We start from the raw sequence: 20,450 nt of genomic DNA on the forward strand, positions 1-20,450 counted from the left end.
CTGGAGAGCTGTGTGAGGGTATTTGGATACGAGAAATGTTTCTATTATAAATTGAAGCGCCACCTTTTTTCAACGGAAATATAAAAAGTGGGAAAGGGGGGCTTCCACACAATTTTTTTGCATAACTCGAGAATTAATAGAGCAAATGAAATAAAATTTGGTATCAAAAAGTATTTGAGAACAAAAATACTTTCATGAATATTATGTTCTCACCCCTCCATTCAGAACGGAAGGGGGATGGTACTTCCTTTCAAGTTTATGCATAACTCAAGAATTTACAACACAAATAAAATCAAATTTGGCATGGGATGGTATTTTAATGCAAGAAATTTTTTTACGTCAAACAATTCCTTTCTTGCAGTGGAATGATAGAATTGGGAATAAAGGAAGTGAAGAGGAGAGAAATGGACAAAACTTAACATGGAAAATCATTTTGATATGATTCTATGATTATCTGACACACCATCCTCCTTTCAGTGAGAAGGTACATAGGAGGAGGGAGGTTAGCCCAATACAATTTTGTTAGCATTAGTTCTCAATTTATGCTAATGAAACCAACAAATGGAAACAAATATGGCATGGAAAGGTACTTGGTTACGAGATATGTTTCTACGATTGCTTTACAGTGTAGAGAGGGGGAAAAACTAGGGGTTCCATATAAATTTTGTTGTAAAGCTTAAAAACTTATCAACCAATTTAACAATATTTGATACAAAAAAATTTTTGGGAATGAATAAAATGGGTATGATTATTAATGATCACCCCCATTCAGCAGGGGGGGAGGGAAGGACAGGCGGGGGGTCTCTCTTATCAGTTTTCTAGCATAAATCCAGAATATATCAAGCAAAAACAACCATATTTTATGAGTTTAATTATTTGCGTACGATTTATTTGAGACCCTCCTTTTTTAGGGCGAAGCTTAAAGAAACAGATTAAAATTATCAGATCTTTAACACAAATTTATGGATCAAGATTCAGAATATAAGTTTAAGTTATTTTTGGATTGCCATCCGAAACTCCAGCTGCAGCTCTCATTTTATAGCGGTTGCTTATGAATTATGTTATAATTTGATTTAAAATATTGCCAACAAAACAGTAAAAATTTGAGTTAATCCTGAAAATATCATTCGATTTTGAAAGGTGTCGCAAGGCACACCGGGTCAGCTAGTGATGAAATAAAAAAGAGAGCTGTGTATGATCGAATAGATTCCAAAACCTGGCTCGCGAACGTTTTGGCAAAATTTCTTATATAGGACGGACAAAATATTTTTCATAACTCTTCATTTGGCATAAGAAAATTGTACAGATAGGAAAAACGTATTTTAAGTTCTGAATGTGTATAAAAACATAAAAATATAGGTGGTTTAAGATGTGTGGCTCACGATTCCCTACAAGCTATGATTTGTTAATTGGTTGCGTTTGTGTGAGTTATTGATGTTTCATTAAAAAATCCTTTTCCACGTGAAAGATCATGACAAAACTAAGATCATAAGCGTATGAGCATATTTTTGTTATGCACTTTAGGTTCCCCATCGATGAAATTAGCGGGTGTTTTTAAATTATGTAAGTAAATTTTTCTATCTTTTTTAGCTTGATAAATTAAAGAAGCATATGATGCGTATTTGAGTCAGCAACATATAGAAATATATGCTCACGCAAAGCGACGACGATGACAGTTGGTTTGAGATTTTTATTTCAACACACATCTGAGATATTAAAAGTGGCCTACGTTTCCTCATGGCCCACGATACCCCACTCTCCCCTACGTATTTTCTTTATAAAAATCTCATGAGGATTTGTTTCTTACTTCCTATAGTATTAATTTTTCACCAAATAAGAAATCTCCTTATTATCTTTACAGAAATATTTGAAAAAAACACCAGCTAGGTTCTCAAGTGACGAAAAGATTATAATTTTTGTGCACCACGAAATAAGCTTTTATGACAATTAAATCATCTTGATCTATAATGTACGCACTGCAACTTTATGTACAGATTGTTTCTCAATTTTCACCATCATTAAATTTTTGATTTTTCACTATAATCAATTTTAAAACGCGTTTTTGATTAAGTTTGTTGCCTCGGGGCGAACAGAGAACAATCAATCGGGGCACGATGAGCGTTTCACGCCGTATAATCTAGCAGCGAATTCAACTCGATAAAGTCAACTGAATTATAGAGCTACAGCTTGACTAGTTTAGATCTGACGATTTGGCCTCTGATTATCTCTCCGACATGTTACCAAATGGGCTTGAGCCTGCTAAAAAGAATAAAGTTTGTTCTTTACTCTTAGACAGATTTCCATAAGAATGACAACTAATCGGAATGAAATTGGAGTGAAGGCTATTGCTTTCTCTGTTTAACGCATAAGAAATCGTATACTCTAATAGCGAACGCGCCCATCGCCTATAGGCCAAATCATCAGATAAAACAAGTAGCTCTATTATCTATATTATCTATCTGTAGCTCTATTATTCAGTTGACTTCATCGATTTTAATTCGCTGCTAGATTCCTCGGCAGAAAACGCTCATCGTGCCCCGAATAATGATGCTTATACTGCCCCAGGGGGGATTATCATTATGCCCCTACAGTGAATGATTTTCAGCTTTCGACAAAAAAATTTAAAATGCATTTTTAAACGTTTTCATCTACTTTTTCAAGTTTCAGCCAATTCGGAAATAGATTATTTTAGTGTCTGAACACGAAACAATGATGTAATTTACATATTATAGCTGTTTTCTTTGGTTAAATAGGCGTTTTCCTTAGGGTGGCCATTATGCCCTTATCACCCCTACGATAATTTTTTTAAAAATAAAATGCCAAGTTTTTTTGATAAAATACGGATTTGCCCGGCCCGGATAGGTTGCGAGAGAGGAGTTTGTTCGGTAAATATAATTAATATTTATATAAAAAAATAAATTACAGTCTACCCGTGCATAAAAGAAATTTCAACTACTGTAGTCGATTTTTTAAAATTTGATTAAAAAATAGCTGGCTCTGATGGTTCCTTTGCATAATATTGTGCGCGGCGCGGGATATTCAAGACTAAGCGGTAAATATTTTTCAAGGTGGTTTTTCTATAAATAAACTTAATAAAGTTCCATGGCGACCGTCAAAAATATATTTACGAGTAATAAGTTAATGCATCAATTATTTTAGAAGTCACAAACAAAATTTTCTAAAAGAATAACCAGTTTGCATTAGGTAGAATTCCGTTACTGAAAGAACTGTTAAAAGGCTTGAAAATTAATTATGTATTCAAAATGTGTGTTCACTTGGCGTTGTGTTTTATTCAGTGAATTTGAACTATTTAGTAATTGTTCTTGACAGGATTTCTTTCTCCATCGCCGGCTAGTAACAACTTTTACTTAAACAACGACAAAGTAAATAAAGTATGAAATCATATCGCTTCAATTCCAAGTGGAAAGGTGAAGGCAAAAATAAATGGCAAAACAAAAATTTCACGCCTATCGTTCGCGCATCGAACTAGGTTAGCTTTTAAAAGTGAACAGTAGCAGCAATTCCGTTCGCTGACTCATAACCGACCCCTTCGGAAAGGTTGCTCAAGGTTACTGAGCGCGTCCAAAATTCGGCAACACCCTCGACACCAATTGACATCGCGCGAACGACCGGTTTTTTGATGACGTTAACCCACAATAAACTCTTTGAACCACCCACTCACTCGCTAGGTTTCTGCAAAGGTAGAAACACATAAAATCGGTTATCAAAGGCTTGCTATCAAATTTAGACCGACCTGTAGCTGCATCGAATGGATATACCATACCTATGGGTACTTTCAAGAAACGGGGATCGGTATCCGATTCGGCTGAAGGTGCGGAACGGAAATCCAGCAGTTTCTGTGAATTGGTATTAAACTTTGTCGGAATTTGATCCAAAGTCATAGATTTTTTGTTTCGCTGGCTCGTGGCAATAAACGTTGCAACTGCGATTTCGAAGTGCACTGCGAAGCAAAGGTGTGCATTTTTTTCACCATTAACGCTAGTAGTTTAAGACTGCAGTCGATGTGTAATGGTTGCCACTCGCGATAGGTGATAAGAAGCCGAATGTTTGTTTTTTTTTCTCCTTCTTTTTAACTTGATAACTAACAGTAAAGTACCAAAGGCACCAAAAAATTGTGTGGAGGAAGTTGCAGTTTGTCGCGGTTCAGTTATTCCATAAATGCGTTTAGTATACGTGTCAGAGAGTGTGTCATGCTGGAGGTTTTGGATCGATGTTAACGACACCTGCCATTCGGTTTGGAGGCATTGTGTTTTATTGGATTGGCCTAAAATTTGTTTTTTTTCTGATAAGGGAGCAGAGATTCGATAACAATTGTAGAACCGAAATTATTAGAGAGAAAGCCCACATTCTTATCAGTAACCCATAAAAGTTTACATCTATAATTGAAAACTTTAATTGATAAAATATCAACCTAGATGTACCGATTTTGTTGGAACGACAGAAAAAAGATGATGTATTAATTTAGAGCTAAAGCATGGATCTTCTTAAATCTAGACGCACCATAACGCTTCTAGTTGTCGGATCTGGAATGTACTTTGTTTTGGAATGTTTCCTCTATCAGTGCTGAAAATTTGATTACGATTCGTTTTGTTTCAAAAAAAGTTATACGTGATGGAAGCCGCGAGACGAAAATTACACAACAACATTACACAACACAGCATTACACATCGTTACAACAAAAATCAGTGGCTATTATTTGTCTGTTACATTACACAACACAGCATTGCACATCGTAACAACAAAACTCAGCCCACAGTGGCTATTATTTGCCTGTTACACTACAAAACACAGCATTACACATCGTTACAACAAAACACAGCCCACAGTGGCTATTATTTGCCTGTTACATTACACAACACAGCATTACACATCGTTACAACAAAACTCAACCTACAGTGGCTATTATTTGTCTGTTACATAACACAACACAGCATTACAAAACTCAGCCCAGAGTGGCTATTATTTGCCTGTTACATTACATAACACAGCATTACACATCGTAACAGCAAAACTCATCCCACAGTGGCTATTATTTGCCTGTTACATTACACAACACAGCATTACACATCGTAACAACAAAACTCAGCCCACAGTGGCTATCATTTGTCTGTCACATTACACAACACAGCATTACACATCGTAACAGCAAAACTCAGCCCACAGTGGCTATTATTTGCCTGTTACATTACACAACACAGCATTACACATCGTTACAACAAAACTCAGCCCACAGTGGCTATTCTTTGTCTGTTACATTACACAACAAAGCATTACACATCGTAACAACAAAACTCAGCCCACAGCGGCTATTATTTGTCTGCTTCATTACACAACACAGCATTACACATTCTAACAACAAAACTCAGCCCAGAGTGGCTATTATTTGCCTGTTACATTACACAACACAGCATTACACATCGTAACAACAAAACTCAGCCCACAGTGGCTATCATTTGTCTGTTACATTACACAACACAGCATTACACATCGTTACAACAAAACTCAGCCCACAGTGGCTATCATTTGTCTGTTACATAACACAACACAGCATTACAAAACTCAGCCCACTGTGGCTATTATTTGCCTGTTACATTACAAAACACAGCATTACACATCGTTACAACAAAACTCAGCCCACAGTGGCTATCATTTGTCTGTTACATAACACAACACAGCATTACAAAACTCAGCCCACTGTGGCTATTATTTGCCTGTTACATTACATAACACAGCATTACACATCGTAACAACAAAACTCATCCCACAGTGGCTATTATTTGCCTGTTACATTACACAACACAGCATTACACATCGTAACAACAAAACTCAGCCCGCAGTGGCTATTATTTGTGTGTTACATTATATAACACAGTAATACATAGTTTTACATCAGACTTCAGCCCACAGTGGCTATCATTTGTCTGTTACATTACACAACACAGCATTACACAGTTCAGCATTAAACGTCGTAACAACAAAACTCATCCCACAGCGGCTATTATTTGTCTGTTTCATTACACAGTTCAACATTACACATCGTAACAACAAAACTCAGCTCGCAGTGGCTATTATTTGCCTGTTACATTACACAACACAGCATTACACAACACAGCATTACACATCGTAACAACAAAACTCAGCCCACAGCGGCTATCATTTGTCTGTTACATTACACAACACAACATTACAAAACTCAGCCCACAGTGGCTATTATTTGTCTGTTTCATTACACAGCTCAACATTACACATCGTAACAACAAAACTCAGCCCACAGTGGCTATTATTTGTGTGTTACATTACATAACACAGTAATACACAGTTTTACATCAAACTTCAGCCCACAGTGGTTGATGTATGTCTGTTACATTACTCAACACAGCACTTCGTATCACAGAATCAATACTAAGTGACATATAGACACTTTACACTGCTCGTAATACAGCTCTCTGACCTTATTACCTATCAGGGAGCAACCAGTGTTCAATTTAGTCCCTCTGGTGTATTACGGTCCCTTTCCCGTAAAGTTTTAATCTATTATTTTTATTTTCTTCTGAAAATTTAATTTATTTTCAAAGATGGTTAAAATCATTGAAACTGCTGATAGATTTAACTTATTTGATTTGAGCATAGAATAAGTTTTGTTTTTACAAATTGAAGGCTTTCTAAAAAAACCTTTTTTTATTTTCTAAGCCAATTTGCTAAACTCTCCACAATGAAGAAAAAAGTGTATAAACCGCGAATGAATTCGATATTCCCCTACACAAAACAAATCTATGAAAAAATACTTTCCTTTAGTAAAAATGTCCGGAAAATCGATTGGACATAGTTTCAGACGCCGCACGAACTTACGAACGGAGTTATAGTTCCTTTTTAACCCCTAATTGCCCTATATTTTGTAAACAATCCAGAAAAAAAACTAATTTAAACTTAAAAATTTTTTACAATATAGACTGAACTTGTGCGATTTTTTTTTTGGAGAATCGAATGGAGGCTGTATGAGCCACCGCATGCTTCCGAAAATGGATTTACAATTCCCCCAACAATTTTCAATTATTTCAGAAAAAAGAATGTTTGGACGTGAAAACTTTAAACCAATTAGGACGTAACTTGTGTGATTTATTTCCAAGGAATCGAATGAAGGCTGTTTAAACCAACTCACGCTTTCCAAAATGGAGTTATGGCTGTTTTACCCTTAATTCCCTTACATTTTCCAAATAGTTAAGAAAACGCATGTGCGGACTTTAAATTTTTGAACCAAATGGGACATATCTTGTGTAATTTTTCCGAGCAATCGAATTAAGGCTGTTTGAGCTACTGCACGCTTCAGAAAATGGAGTTATAGCTGCTTGTACCCTCAATTCCTCTACATTTTTCAGTTATTTCGCACGGTTGGACTTGCAAATTTTGGACCAAATTGGATGTCTCTTATGTAATTTTTTCCGAGAAATCCAACGAAGCCTATTTGAGTAACCGCACCGATCGGAAACTGGAGTTCTGACTGTTTTATCCACAATTTCCCAACATTTTTCAAATAGTTCAGAAAAAGCATGTTAGGACTTGAAAATTTTGAACTGAATGAGGCTTATCTTATGCGATTTTTTTTCGAGTACTCGAATGAAGGCTTTTTGATCTCTCGCACGCTTTGGAAAATGGAGTAATGGCTGTTTTCAACCTCAATGCCCCATCATTTTTCAATTATTACAGAAGAAAGCGTGTTTGAATTTGTAAAGTTTTGAACCAAATGGGATGTATCTTGTGTGATTTTTTTCCTAGGAATTCATCGAAGCACGCACGCATTACAAAGAGGAGTTATGGCTGTTTTACCCTCAAATCCCCTACATTTTTCAAATAGTTCAGAAAGAGCATGTTCGCACTTGAAAATTTTGAACCAAATGGGACGTATTTTGTGTGATTTTTTCTAAGGAATCGAATGGAGGCTATTCGAGCTATCCCACACTCCAGAAAAGGAGTTATGGCTGTTTTACCCTCAATTCCCTTACATTTTGCAATTATTTCAGAAAAAAAGCATGTTTGGACTTGAAAATTTAGAACAAAATCGGGCGTTTCTTAAGTGATTTTATCCGAGGAACCCAACGAAGCCTTTTTGAGCCATCGCACGGATTGGAAACAGAAGTTATGACTGTTTTATCCTCAATTTTCTGACTTTATTGAAAAATGTTGGGAAATTGAGGGAAAAACAGCCATAACTCAATTTTTCGAAGCGTGCGGTGACTAAAACAGTCTACATTGGATTTCTCGAGAAAAATCACACAAGATACGTCCCGTTGGATTCAAAATTTTCAAGTCCGAACATGCTTTTTCCTTAAAGTATTGAGGATAAAAACAGCCTCCAAACTCCATTTTGAAAAGCGTGCAGTGGTTCAAACAGCATTTATTTATTTAACAAAAATCCTAAATAGCCTTTAGTTGTGCTGATGGCCGACCAAATTAAACAAATAAATTTAAGAAAAATCGCATAAGATATGTCTCGTTTGGTTAAAAATTTTCAAGTCCGAACATTTTTCTGAACTATTTGAAAAATGTAAGGGAATTGAGGGTAAATCAGCCATAACTCCTGTTTCCAATGCGTGTGACTCAAATAGGCTTCGTTGACATCCTCGGAAAAAAATCACACAAGATACGTCGAACATGCTTTTTACTTTTTCCAATCTCTAATCCCTACAAGAAATTTGAATTAAGAAACCATTTTGGTGCCCACAGGATTTAAAGTTTTATGTTTTAACATCTTGTCATAGTGGCTCCACATTTTGTTGCAAATATATTTGAAAACTATCTGAAAGGATCATTTACAAAAATAATTTTTAAATAGCATTACACCATAAAGCTTGTCCAACTTGTACCTTTTTTCCTAACTCACCATTCTTTTTTCTAGATGCAAACTCATTCCACCAGACCTCAAAATGGATCGACGACGTGCGGACGGAACGTGGCAGTGACGTCATCATCATGCTAGTGGGCAACAAAACTGACCTCTCGGACAAACGCCAAGTTTCGACGGAAGAGGGCGAGCGGAAAGCAAAAGAACTGAATGTGATGTTCATCGAAACGAGTGCGAAAGCCGGCTACAACGTGAAACAGGTAACGATTTGTGTAGTTTTGTTTTTCCTTCTCTACTCTACTCTCTTTCAACCATCGAAAGTAAACACTGGTTTGTTGAATGGTGAAATTCATTGGCCACCGTGTGTAGTACAACTGTACGGAAACTGTTCAATCGTTAAAACGAGTAAATTACAAAACTACGAAACCAGTTCACAATCGAACGAATCAAAAGCTACTAACCTCCGCTAATTGAATCGTTTTGGCAAAAAGTCATTCGCATTTTTCACCCACCTCCTACAAAAAAAACATGACAGGAGAAAAATCAACAGCCCAAAAATGTTTTCTTTCGCCCAGATGTCCACTCTTCTCAATGTCTACTCCATTTTCCACCGCTCTAACCTTACATTTTTCAATTTTTTAGCTTTTCCGACGAGTGGCCGCCGCCCTGCCCGGTATGGATTCGACCGAGAACAAGCCCCCAGAAGACAGTATCCTTTTACCAAAAATGCTAACCAATAAGTCGCAAGCAGAGCAGAGAGAACATATCTCTTTTCTATATTGGATTCTGTTGTTTTTAGCTTGTCTTTTCAGGAAATATTTTGCCTTTGCTTTCCACTTTGGTGGAAAAATGTTCTGGGTGTTGCGGGACTAAAAGAATAGAGACATTTATCCAGAATGTTTATTGCTTCTGTGGCAGCAACAGTGTCGCTGTCTAATGGCCTTGTCCGGCACACAGTTGAAAAGGGTTACGATTGACCATTCCATTCCGTCCGGAATGCTAGCTGTGTTGTGCTTCCGATAATGGAAAAGTTCGTCGTTTAAATTCGAATGCACAGCGTTTGAATGATAGCATTTTTTTCCCGCATTTCCAAAACTTACACTGGATCCAAATCTACGAATTTAGTATCATCTTTGAGTTACCGAAAATATTTAGGTTAACTCTCCAGAAACATTTTTTTTGCTGAAAAATTCACAGAAGCTTCACAAACAACTTTTGTTCTATCAACAACTTTATAGATGAGATAATTTTTTTTTGACAACTTTTCCAAAAACTATACAACCCACAGGGGCTAAGGAGCTTGACTTTCAGTTTGGGTTTTACACACTTCAACCAATTTTTCCTGAATTTTAAAACATATTAATACTGACTCATCGCTATATTTTATGTAGTTTTTTTTTAAATGGTTCCACAAATAACAAAGATATGTATATCGGGGTTTATGTTTCATCTCTTTTACCTAACTTAGGAAATAAAATCCCAAAAATCAATCCAGAATGGTAGTAAGTCTTATACCTTATTGCCAATAATTTTTTTTTATCGAAAAACTCATTGACTAAGGGTTTTTGAGGCTACCAAATTGATCATTTTCCGAAAAATAGGTAAATTTCCAGTTTTCTCATGATTTAAAGCTTCTCTAAGTTGCAGCTTTTATTGACAACTGTTTGTCAAACAGTTTGCATTAGTATGTATGGTGATCTTATCATATTTAAAATGATTTAGCGCAAAAAGTAAATAAAAATAACGTTTGGCTATGGTTTTATGCCGATTTTAGTGGACCGCTTCTAAAGGTGTGGTTGGGCACTAGAGGATTAAGTGTGTAGAATACAATTTCATGCACTGAATATGATTTTCACTTAGCATGTAAGTAAAGATTGGAGTGAATTTTGGCCATTTGTCGATTCATGTGAATTTTAAGTGACCGTCAAGTGAATTTAAAATAAGCGATGAAGCGAATTTGAGGTTCGCAGAAAAGTGAATTTTAAATTAATGCTTAGGTCGTTTATAATTAAATTTAATATTTTTCGAGTATTCACTTGATTTCATGATACTTACTATTATTTTTATTGCGCTTGAAAGTTCCCAAAAAAAAACATAATTGGATAGTGTCTTCAGATCTTGATGGTTTGAAAAAGTAGAAATAAAAGAAAAATTTAATTTATTATTATGGTTACCGTTTATTCATCACAATTTACCTTCTATAACAAACAACTAACATCATTGCAATGCTAAACGATATTTTCATCGAGCTCTGGAAGTATAAAATTGTTTCAATAATAATTAATAACTCTTTTTCTGCGTCTACTAGCACAAACACAACTCGTTTAAGTTTCCCTTCAAAACCACAATAAACATATTTAATCGAAACATTGTTTACATGCGCTATTCGTAGATTTGTTTGAATTTTAAGTTATCGGTCAAGTTAGCGGAGAAGTAAATCAGTCAGATAAATTCAGTAAATCAGACATCAAGTAGAATTCAAGTGCCAGTCACTTAAAACTCAAGTGATGAGTAAGTGAATATTGTCTCGCTCACTTTAAATTTTGTATTTTAAAAAATTAGGACCTGCAGTTTAAATTCCCAATTTTTAAGAAATTTTTGATTCGGGAAGGACATACTCACCAGCTGGTATCGGTAGTCTGTTTTGATAGAACTTTAAGAAGCTCCAATTAAAATTTGCTATCACTCTTAATGACTTTTTAGAATGCTTTGCTGTCTGCATTTTCAGTTGTGCCATGCGATTTTTGGTCAACACTATTGAATTACTGTTTCAAGGTTGGAAATACTACAAACCGAAGCCCGTTTCAGATCAGGAGAGGCTGAATTCATAAGGATTGAGATATAAAAAAAAGAAAGTTATACTAATCAAATCTCTACTTTCTATTCCGTACATTTCTGAAGCAATTATACTTATAGGGGAAGTTGAAATTCGATTACTGATTGCAATTTATTGCTTTTATTCAGTTTATAATTCCGATTTAGTTTCTCAGGAAAGGATATCTATCAGACTTTTTTTTTCTATTGGCACACAAAAGGTTGTTATCCACCTTTCTTAAATATTCTAAATTTTAATCAATACAAACACAATTAAAAACTTATATCAACTAAGCTTATTATAACAAACTATTTCTTCCTTCTGATGTTTTCGAAACTTCCAGTTTTTTTAATTGTTGGATAATAACACTTTATTCAAATAAGCCTTTCTAAAAGTGTGAATTATGTTGCCTGTCTAATTCTGATTAAATTTTTTGACTAAAATATTAAAAACTATCTACACAAAAAACATGTTTGATAAAGCTTAAGCGAATAAAAAAACATACTGCATGGTGAAGGCGGGTACACTGTATACCGTCAGCGAAAAAAAATATTAGTATCTCAGTGTTAACCCATAACCTAAGCCAGTAAACACAAAATTCGTGACCATTTGCTCGTGATGAATTTGGGCATTTTCATCATATGAAAATTTTTCAACAAAAAAACAAAATCAACAAACACTAACTCAACAAAAGTCAGTTGGGGGAATTCGGCCCAGGAAAATGAAAGTAACAGCTGTTTGAGTTTGGATGACCGACTTCGGACCTTTCAATGTTAATCGTTCCGAAATTTATCGGTTAAAAAACCATCCAAGGGAAGTTTTCACGTCCTGAACTGATAACCAAATAAACTTATATCAAAAACAAAAAAAAAACAATAAATAAAATTTGAAATGTTTCGTTCAATTTTGTTCATGGAAAGACCAAGTACTTTCGCAGTTTTGAAGCAGAATCACATTTTTATATGAAGCTGCAAATAAAATATTAATTTTTTCGGACTTTTGATATAGCTCATTTGACAAATCAGTTGCTTCCTGAGCCGATGTCTGTGAGTTCAAGCCCAAGAATAAACATCCATCATAGTTGTACCGGATAAGTTTTTCAATGACTATCCGCCAACTGCATCGTTGATATTAGTCGCGAATGACATAAAGATGTTAAAACGACTATTATCGAAACAAAACAAATCCATTTTTTTTCGATAACAGTAATAAAGTTAAAAAAAAACTCGATTTTTTTGCTTTTAATAATAATCTTTATTTACTAAAAAGAATTCATGTGTATTTTTCAAAATTGACATCACTCTAGGTAATAAGATTTTCCACTTTCTCTAGCTAAAGAAATCTCTTAACACATTAAAGACCGCTAAAATATCTAAACCGGGAATCACCTAAATTCGGCATTCTATGTCTCAGAATCATTGAACCAAATTCTATAAATTTATCATCTTTAAGTTACCGAAAGTGTTGTGTTAAATTTTGTAGAAGAGTTTCATTGATAAATTTATATAATTTGAGTTATGCTTCTACTGAGTACAGCTCACTTGCCGCGAGCGAAAGACGAAATATCTCTTATTTGGCCCACAATGTGTTAATTGACAGGTAAATTGAAAGTTTTTTTTATATCGTATTTTACATAACAGATATTGTTTTTCATTTTTCCTATACCTTTCACTTTTCTGAGCTGCAAATAAAATTTGTCAAAAATAGCTTCTATCCTCCTAAGGTATTTAGCCTTATAACAAAATAATCTTGTTTCATTTATCCGTAAATTTTATTTAATGGTTAAGTTCAACCCTGTCTCATACACAAGTTTATACATTTTTACGAATCTAGCCTAAATTACACTTGGCTGACTTTTCATTGAGTTTTTTTTTATTCGCCGTGTTTTCATATTCATTAAAAAGAGTATTAAAAACCGAGAACAATCACCATTTTTAACCAGCAAAACCAGGAATATTTTTGAAATTTCGAAACGTAAAATCGCTGCAAAACAGGATCCAGATTTTTCCTTGATACTATTTTTAGCCAAAATTGGACGTTACAATAAAACTTTTTTTTTGTTGTTTCAAGATATCCATACAAATTCATTCAACAACTTTGTTAGATACTGTAAAACAATTTGACTTTTGCTTCTAAAATAGAAAAACTTAAGTTTTGGTTTAAAACTGAATCGAAACTTCCTTATAATTTTAATGTTTTAGTTAAAGGAAAATAAAAAAAATTTTTTTTTGCTTTTCTCCCAGAATTCTTATTAAATTAAATTGATTCTTAACATTTTCTGGATTTTTTTCCAAATTTTAAATGAATTAAGCCAAGGAATATTTAAAGGAGGTAGTGCCGAGGCAGCCTTGCTATAGTATTAGGACCGCCTGTGACGTCACTTTAAAAAAATTTGAAGATTTTTTCAACTTTGAAGGCACACAATTCTAGGAATATTATTGTTCTTCAAGACTGATACTAAAAAAGTTGAATGTAGTAGTTGGTTTGCTTTGATTCAGACGATTGAAGTTGCTGAGGTAACCTAAGTCAAAATGACAAAACTTGATAATTAGTTTAAAATTTTGCTTATAAATGTTGAAATCAGTTAGGTTTGAATCATTGAAAAAATAAAATAACCAAAAATAGTATTTTTTGAAACCAACCACAATCTTTTATTGGAATTTAGTAAAACAAAGTTGCAATGGTTTTATTGGGGTTAATAGTTCTTAATTAGAAATTCATATGGTACACCATGTTAGATTCAAATCATGACGATGAGGTGCACTGTCATAAACTACCAATCAGACCTTTTGAAAGGGGAAAATTATTTATTTTGCTCGCTTCACATAGAGCATGACTGTGCATTCTAGGATTGGTCGATCTTGGATCGATCCTTGGAAGATCGATCTTTTCAACTTCGATTTTCGATTTTTTGGATCGATTCTTTGGCCAGGAAAAAATCGATTAGATCGGTTAATTTTCGATCCGATCTTTCGATCTTTTTTTTCTCATTTAGGGAAAATAGGGTTATAATGGCCACCTTAAGGAGGACGCTTATTTAACCATATGAAACAGCAATAATATGTGAGTTACATCATTGTTATAAACGTTTAAAAATGCATTTTAAATTATGTGCCGAAATCTGAAAACCAGTCACTGTAGGGGCAGTGTAAGCACCATCAATAGGGGAACGATGAGCGTTTACTGCCGTAGAATCTAGCAGCTAATATTTGATGAAGTCAACTTAATTATAGAGCTACAGTTTGACTAGTTTACATCTGACGATTTACCTATTGGTAAGGTGTCGGAGAGAGAATCAGAAAACTAGAGTTCGATTACTGGTCAAGCCGATTTTTTTTTATTTAGCATTCATGATCAGTTGATAAATAATTTTATTTTATTTTATTTATTTCAATTGAATTTCGAAAACTATTTCCGAACCTTGTGAATTGGGTGAAAGGTGTTTGTGATTGATTAAGAATAAAAAGTTTGCTAGAATTTGCTAATCTTAAGAAATAATAGCAATTTTCCAAAAATTCCTTTGTTAAAAAAAATGATTTTTTTTCCGCATATTTTTTTCGAAACCTCTTACATTCATTCAAAAATCTAAATAAAAATACCTTGAAATAACTTCTTTTAATTTCTAAAATATTTCTTGTCAGTACATTACATAATGTATCAAAGCGTTTCCGAGATATTTAGATTTTGATTAGTGTTGTTTTGAAGCATCAACTTTGGTTCACCTTACAAAATAGTGCTTAATTTTTTTTTTTCTTTCCATATGTAGAAAGACTATACAAATTTGAAATTTTGTGTCTTTTTTGCAAATTTTTGATAAAATGCAGTTCCTTCTTGTAACAAATAGAAAAGATCGATTAATCGGAGATCGATCTTCAAGCTCCGATTTTTTCGATGGATCGATCCCAGAACCGTTCATCTGAATCGATCTTGGAGATCGATCTTTTCCCGAAGATCGAACAATCCTAGTGCATTCAATAACAAATTCAAGAATAATACAAACTGCAGTCTATTAAACACAAAGAAACTTCATAGCACAATCCACTAGTGGCCTTACAACATAATCCGAATTAAATTGGATTTTAATTTAGTTCTTTAATGTGTTTAACTTTGAAATTTGAGTTCTACCAGTATAAACCTTCGACAGCTTGGCAACAGTGATGTCACGAAAAAAATCCAATATGGCTCTCGGCACTACCTTCTTTCAATATTCCTTGGAATTTAGCCTTTTTTAATGAAAAAATCTCTTAAATCTAAAAAAATATTACATTTGTTAGAGAACAACTGTTAGTTAGTTTGTTAGAGAACAACCGTTCACAAATAAGTCAAAATCAGCACTGAGTTTTGTAGGCCTCTGCAATTTATTCGACCAAACGACTTTCATAAAACCTCTGGGGCATATAAACAGACTTTTTCCATTTATTTTTTTCCAAGTTTCAAAATAGGTTTAAAGCTGTCTTCAGACTAAAACCCAGATAAGGATGATCTTAAACTTGAGCAGGAGGTTTTGAAGCTGTTAAAGTATTTTCGTAATCATTATCTTAAAATACGTTTTCAAAATTCGTTTACAACCATTCACAATAGGGTGCCCCAAATTACCCGACTTTTGAAAAAGTTATGTGCTGCAGGCTTAAATTGATTCTAGGCCTAGTGCAAGATCGCATGCCAAATTTGGGCCAGATCGGATCTCGGGAAGGGGTCGCTCAATGAGCCTAAAGTTTGTATGGGATTTTGAGACATTTTGTTCGGGAGAAACATGAAAAACCAGTATTTCATAAAACACTTTGGTTTCCTTCGACCGATTTCTTTTGAAAACGGATTTTCTTAAAGCCCAAATTATGACAAATATTTCATCCGAGGACTACAAATCGATTCGAGTTAATATAAAAAAGTTATAAGACTTCAAAAATAGGATAACTTTTTTAAGGGTGGTGTTCATCGCGGTTAATGCTGCGTCGAAATGTTCGAACTGATTAACAATGATGAATACCACCCTTGAAAAAGTTAGCCCATTTTTGAAGCCTAATAATTTTTTTATATTGACTCGAATCGATTTGCAGTCTTCGGATGAAATATTTGTCATAATTTGGGCTTTAAGAAAACCCGTTTTCAAAAGAAATCGGCCGGAGGAAACCGAAGTTATTTATGAAATACTGGTATTTCATGTTTCTCCCAAACAAAATGTCTCAAAATCCCATACAAACTTCAGGCTCGTTGAGCGACCCCTTCCCGTGATCCGATCTGGCCCAAATTTGGCATAGGATCTTACACTAGACCTATGATCAATTTTAGCTTGCAGCGCATAACATTTTACAGGTTTTGAATTTCCCATACAAATTTGGGGCAGTCTAATTCACAGCTTATAATATTTCATTTATCTTATGGCAATTATTTTGTTCGACTAAACTAGACCATATAAGGAGTGTATTCGAGAAAAATGCGACACTTCCTTTTGTGAATAACTTTTGAAATCATGGATGGAAATCGATAAAATTTTCATTGACGCTTTCTAGTAATGTAATGTGTACGTGTACAACATTCGATGAAAATTTGTCAAGTGATTTTGAAGCTAGCATCTAATAACGAAGTTTATTGACACATTTTTTTGGGCTGATCGAGAAAAATCCAGAAAAGTTCCATACAGATACAAATACAACAAAACAGCTGGAAATCAACTATTCGACCAAAATTAATATGGCAAATCGTTCAAGAAGTTCTAAGGGATCCAATAGTGAGCTAAAATTTGAATAAAAGAGAAGATGATTGATTCCATGAAGTGAGAGGAATGTGGGAATTTTTTTACAAGCTCAATCCCAAAATATGAATAAAAGAAGTGATAAGAAAATTAAATTTTCCTGACTGCTTCGTATATAATAGTTGACTTATAAATAGGCCTGACTTCATTTATTCAATCGATTTGTTTTGGATTTTAAGTCACGGTTGTTCCGGAACTTTCACAGAGTCTCTAATTGGCCATTCCGGCCCATGTTTCTGTCGGGAAGCAACATCCGAATCAATTTACCACCCAATAGTGGTTGGAAAAAAATCGAGAATGTCTAGAACTTGTTTTTGACATGTTCGAAAACCGTCTTAATTCGAGAAAATCGTTTAAAAATAATCTTTTAAAATAAAACCGTGTAAAACAAGATCGTTTTAAAAAAGAATCCAGTGTATACGTTTATTTGGTATGGGAGCCTCTCAGGAGTTTGTAACTATTATTTGAACTTTCACCGTCTCCAGAAAACTGCGTATACCAAATTTCTTATTAATAAGACCAATCTCCTCCCTAGCCTCTCTCGCTCTGAGAGTTTTAACATGAGTCAAAAATTATCATACATTTTCTTTGTGCTTTGAATATTTTCTTTGACAATATGACAGCGACCACGAAGATTAATCATATTATTTTAAGCTTCAGTTTCCGCATTTACTTCGTTCTACTTTAAGTTCTCTTGAGTTGTTTTTGTTTTCCTTAACTTATCATTTCTATCAACCCAGTGCAAGAAGTCGTGCTCAAGGACTCGCCGAACGAAACGAAAGACCCGGAGGGTGGCTGTGCTTGCTGAAATGGCTGGATCTACATATCATCTCCTCTCGCTCTCCATATCAATCAAATCATCGTCACTATATCAACAACAACTACAACAACAACAGCCACCAAACCAAAAGAAGAACCAACGACCGCTGCTGGTTCATTTGCTTAATTGCTTGAGATGGTTCTACATATCCGGGGATAAAATCAAATCCATAGGAAAAAAGGCGCTAGGGCTAGCCGAAGTTTGTAGAATGTAAAATTTCTATCCTACGATTGCAACCAGCTCTTAAGGTCAACGTAAATGTCCAGTCCATCCTATAACCAACCAGATACATTCGTCTTATTTTTGCTATTCGTTATTATTATTTATTCTATAGCGCAAGAAAGGTAAAGTTTAATACAACCTAACCAGAGTCCGATCAATTATCAATCCCGATTGGGTTTCCTAATTCCCCTCAAGAAAGTCTATTTTTCCGTATCCTAATTTGTATAACAGGTTCTTACCGATTCGACTAAATTTATGTTGTTGTTAATTTGCAATTTACTTATTACAGTTATTAAAAATAATACAAACACTAAACCTATCTTATATTTAAAAAGAAACCTAGATCTTAAGTTGTCTACGAGCTAAAAGTAATGAGATACTTTCCTTAATATTTTTTTTCTGTTTTTAGTTAAGTTTAATCCTAATTTCGGAAGTGCAAGTGTTTCGTTGCTTAGAATTCAGCGGCAGGAATGAAGAAAAAAAAAACATAAAATAAAACGGCAGTAAAACCAAGAGAACGATCTTACACATTCACGATAATTCGGGTTAATTTTTTCTTCCGTTTTTTTTTCTGGCTGCGACTCGGTGCAAAGCCGGAATGGAACCGCTCGCAGGATAGTCGGATGTTAACATTTCCATTCTCTAGGGCTAACTACTTCTTGTTTTAAGGTTCTTACTAGAATTATGTGGACTAAATAAATATGACTAAAAAGTATGATTTATATATTGAACGTTTGTGTTTTATTTTTCGTTATTTTTGTAATTTATTTTCATTTTTCAAGATAATACCACAATGATTCCTTAGGTTCTTCCCAGAAAATAACTGTATAGTTTATTTTATTTTTTTTTAATGTATTTATTAAGTCTTTTATAAACCTTTAAACCTTCGCTCTTTTAGAATTTTGAAAATTTAAGCTTTAAGTCAAATATCAAATCAAAATTCAAATATATCCAATCCTTACTGGATCTGAAAAAAAATGTTTACAATCTTCCAAAACTGCATTTAATCTAATTAAGCATCTCGATTAGACCTTTATCATAGTGAACACCACTTTCTCAAGTTTGATCAAATGAACAAAACCGCGCTACAGCTTTGGATAATATAAGCAACAAATTATTTTCGGTTTTAAACTCCAGTAGGATAGAGTGAAAACTCAAAATAGCTTACCTACTTGTTCCACGTTCAGAACCTCTTGGAGCCTAGAGTAAGGTTGCCAGATATTTTTCAGCACGTATCCGGGCCGGACAAATCCGGGCTATTTTATCTAAACCTGGCAAAATCCGGACATTTGATTTGAAACTTGTCGACAAAAAATCCTCGGTCTCGGTGGTCGAGTGGTTAGCGTGGTAATATTGATGGCATGGGTTCGCAGCAGATTTTAATTTGTATTTTAGGTTTCCTAAAACCGTTCATGAATGTTTTTATAAAATTTGTTAAAAAAATTGGTTTGGACACATAGATAAAATATTTTTACAACACAATCTGTTTTGTGTTGGTTTGATTTTGCAAATACAGTAATTAAAACCGGGCAAAATCCAGACTTTTTTCAATGAAATCCGGACAACCGGGCCGGACCGGACTGTTCCCTAATTTTGTAGTCAATATCTGGGCTAACCTTGATAAATCCGGACAATCGGGCAACCTTAGTCTAGAGGCTACGATAGCAGGGTTTGGGAGCTTCGCTTACTGATTCCGTTCAAAGCGAGAAATTGCACGTCGAACGGGATCCATATAAGAAAGTAATGTTCTTCGTTTATTTCGACTAGGATCTGTCCTGGGTGGAGTTTTGTTGACCGACATGGTGGAAGTGTGATCTTATCTCATTTGCTTCTTCAGATTTTATGAATGTTTTCGTTGAAAAAGTCATTCTAAACAGATTCAAATACCCTCCCATAGGTTGCTCTACTCTAATGAGTATCCCTAACGAGCCTATAGTAAACAAAGAGACGAAATGTCACGATTGGAATTTTTGGATTTTCT

General features: G+C 34.5%; 1 protein-coding gene across 3 annotated transcripts in view; it reads left to right on the forward strand.

Moving 5' to 3' along the window:
* Nucleotides 1–20,450, forward strand: part of LOC129743622 (ras-related protein Rab6) — a 101,094-nt gene that overhangs the window by 72,720 nt on the left and 7,924 nt on the right. For 2 of the 3 annotated variants that reach the window (XM_055735701.1, XM_055735700.1), the window contains exons 5-6: nt 8,915–9,120; nt 9,503–9,569. In XM_055735701.1, the coding sequence (XP_055591676.1) occupies nt 8,915–9,120; nt 9,503–9,569 (273 nt within the window). Of the gene's footprint in view, nt 1–8,914; nt 9,121–9,502; nt 9,570–18,167; nt 19,201–20,450 lie in introns of those variants that run through there. The other variant, XM_055735702.1, reaches the window with a different exon arrangement.

This window comes from Uranotaenia lowii, chromosome 2 (assembly GCF_029784155.1).
Source record: "Uranotaenia lowii strain MFRU-FL chromosome 2, ASM2978415v1, whole genome shotgun sequence".
In the NCBI taxonomy this organism is placed as follows: domain Eukaryota; kingdom Metazoa; phylum Arthropoda; class Insecta; order Diptera; family Culicidae; genus Uranotaenia; species Uranotaenia lowii.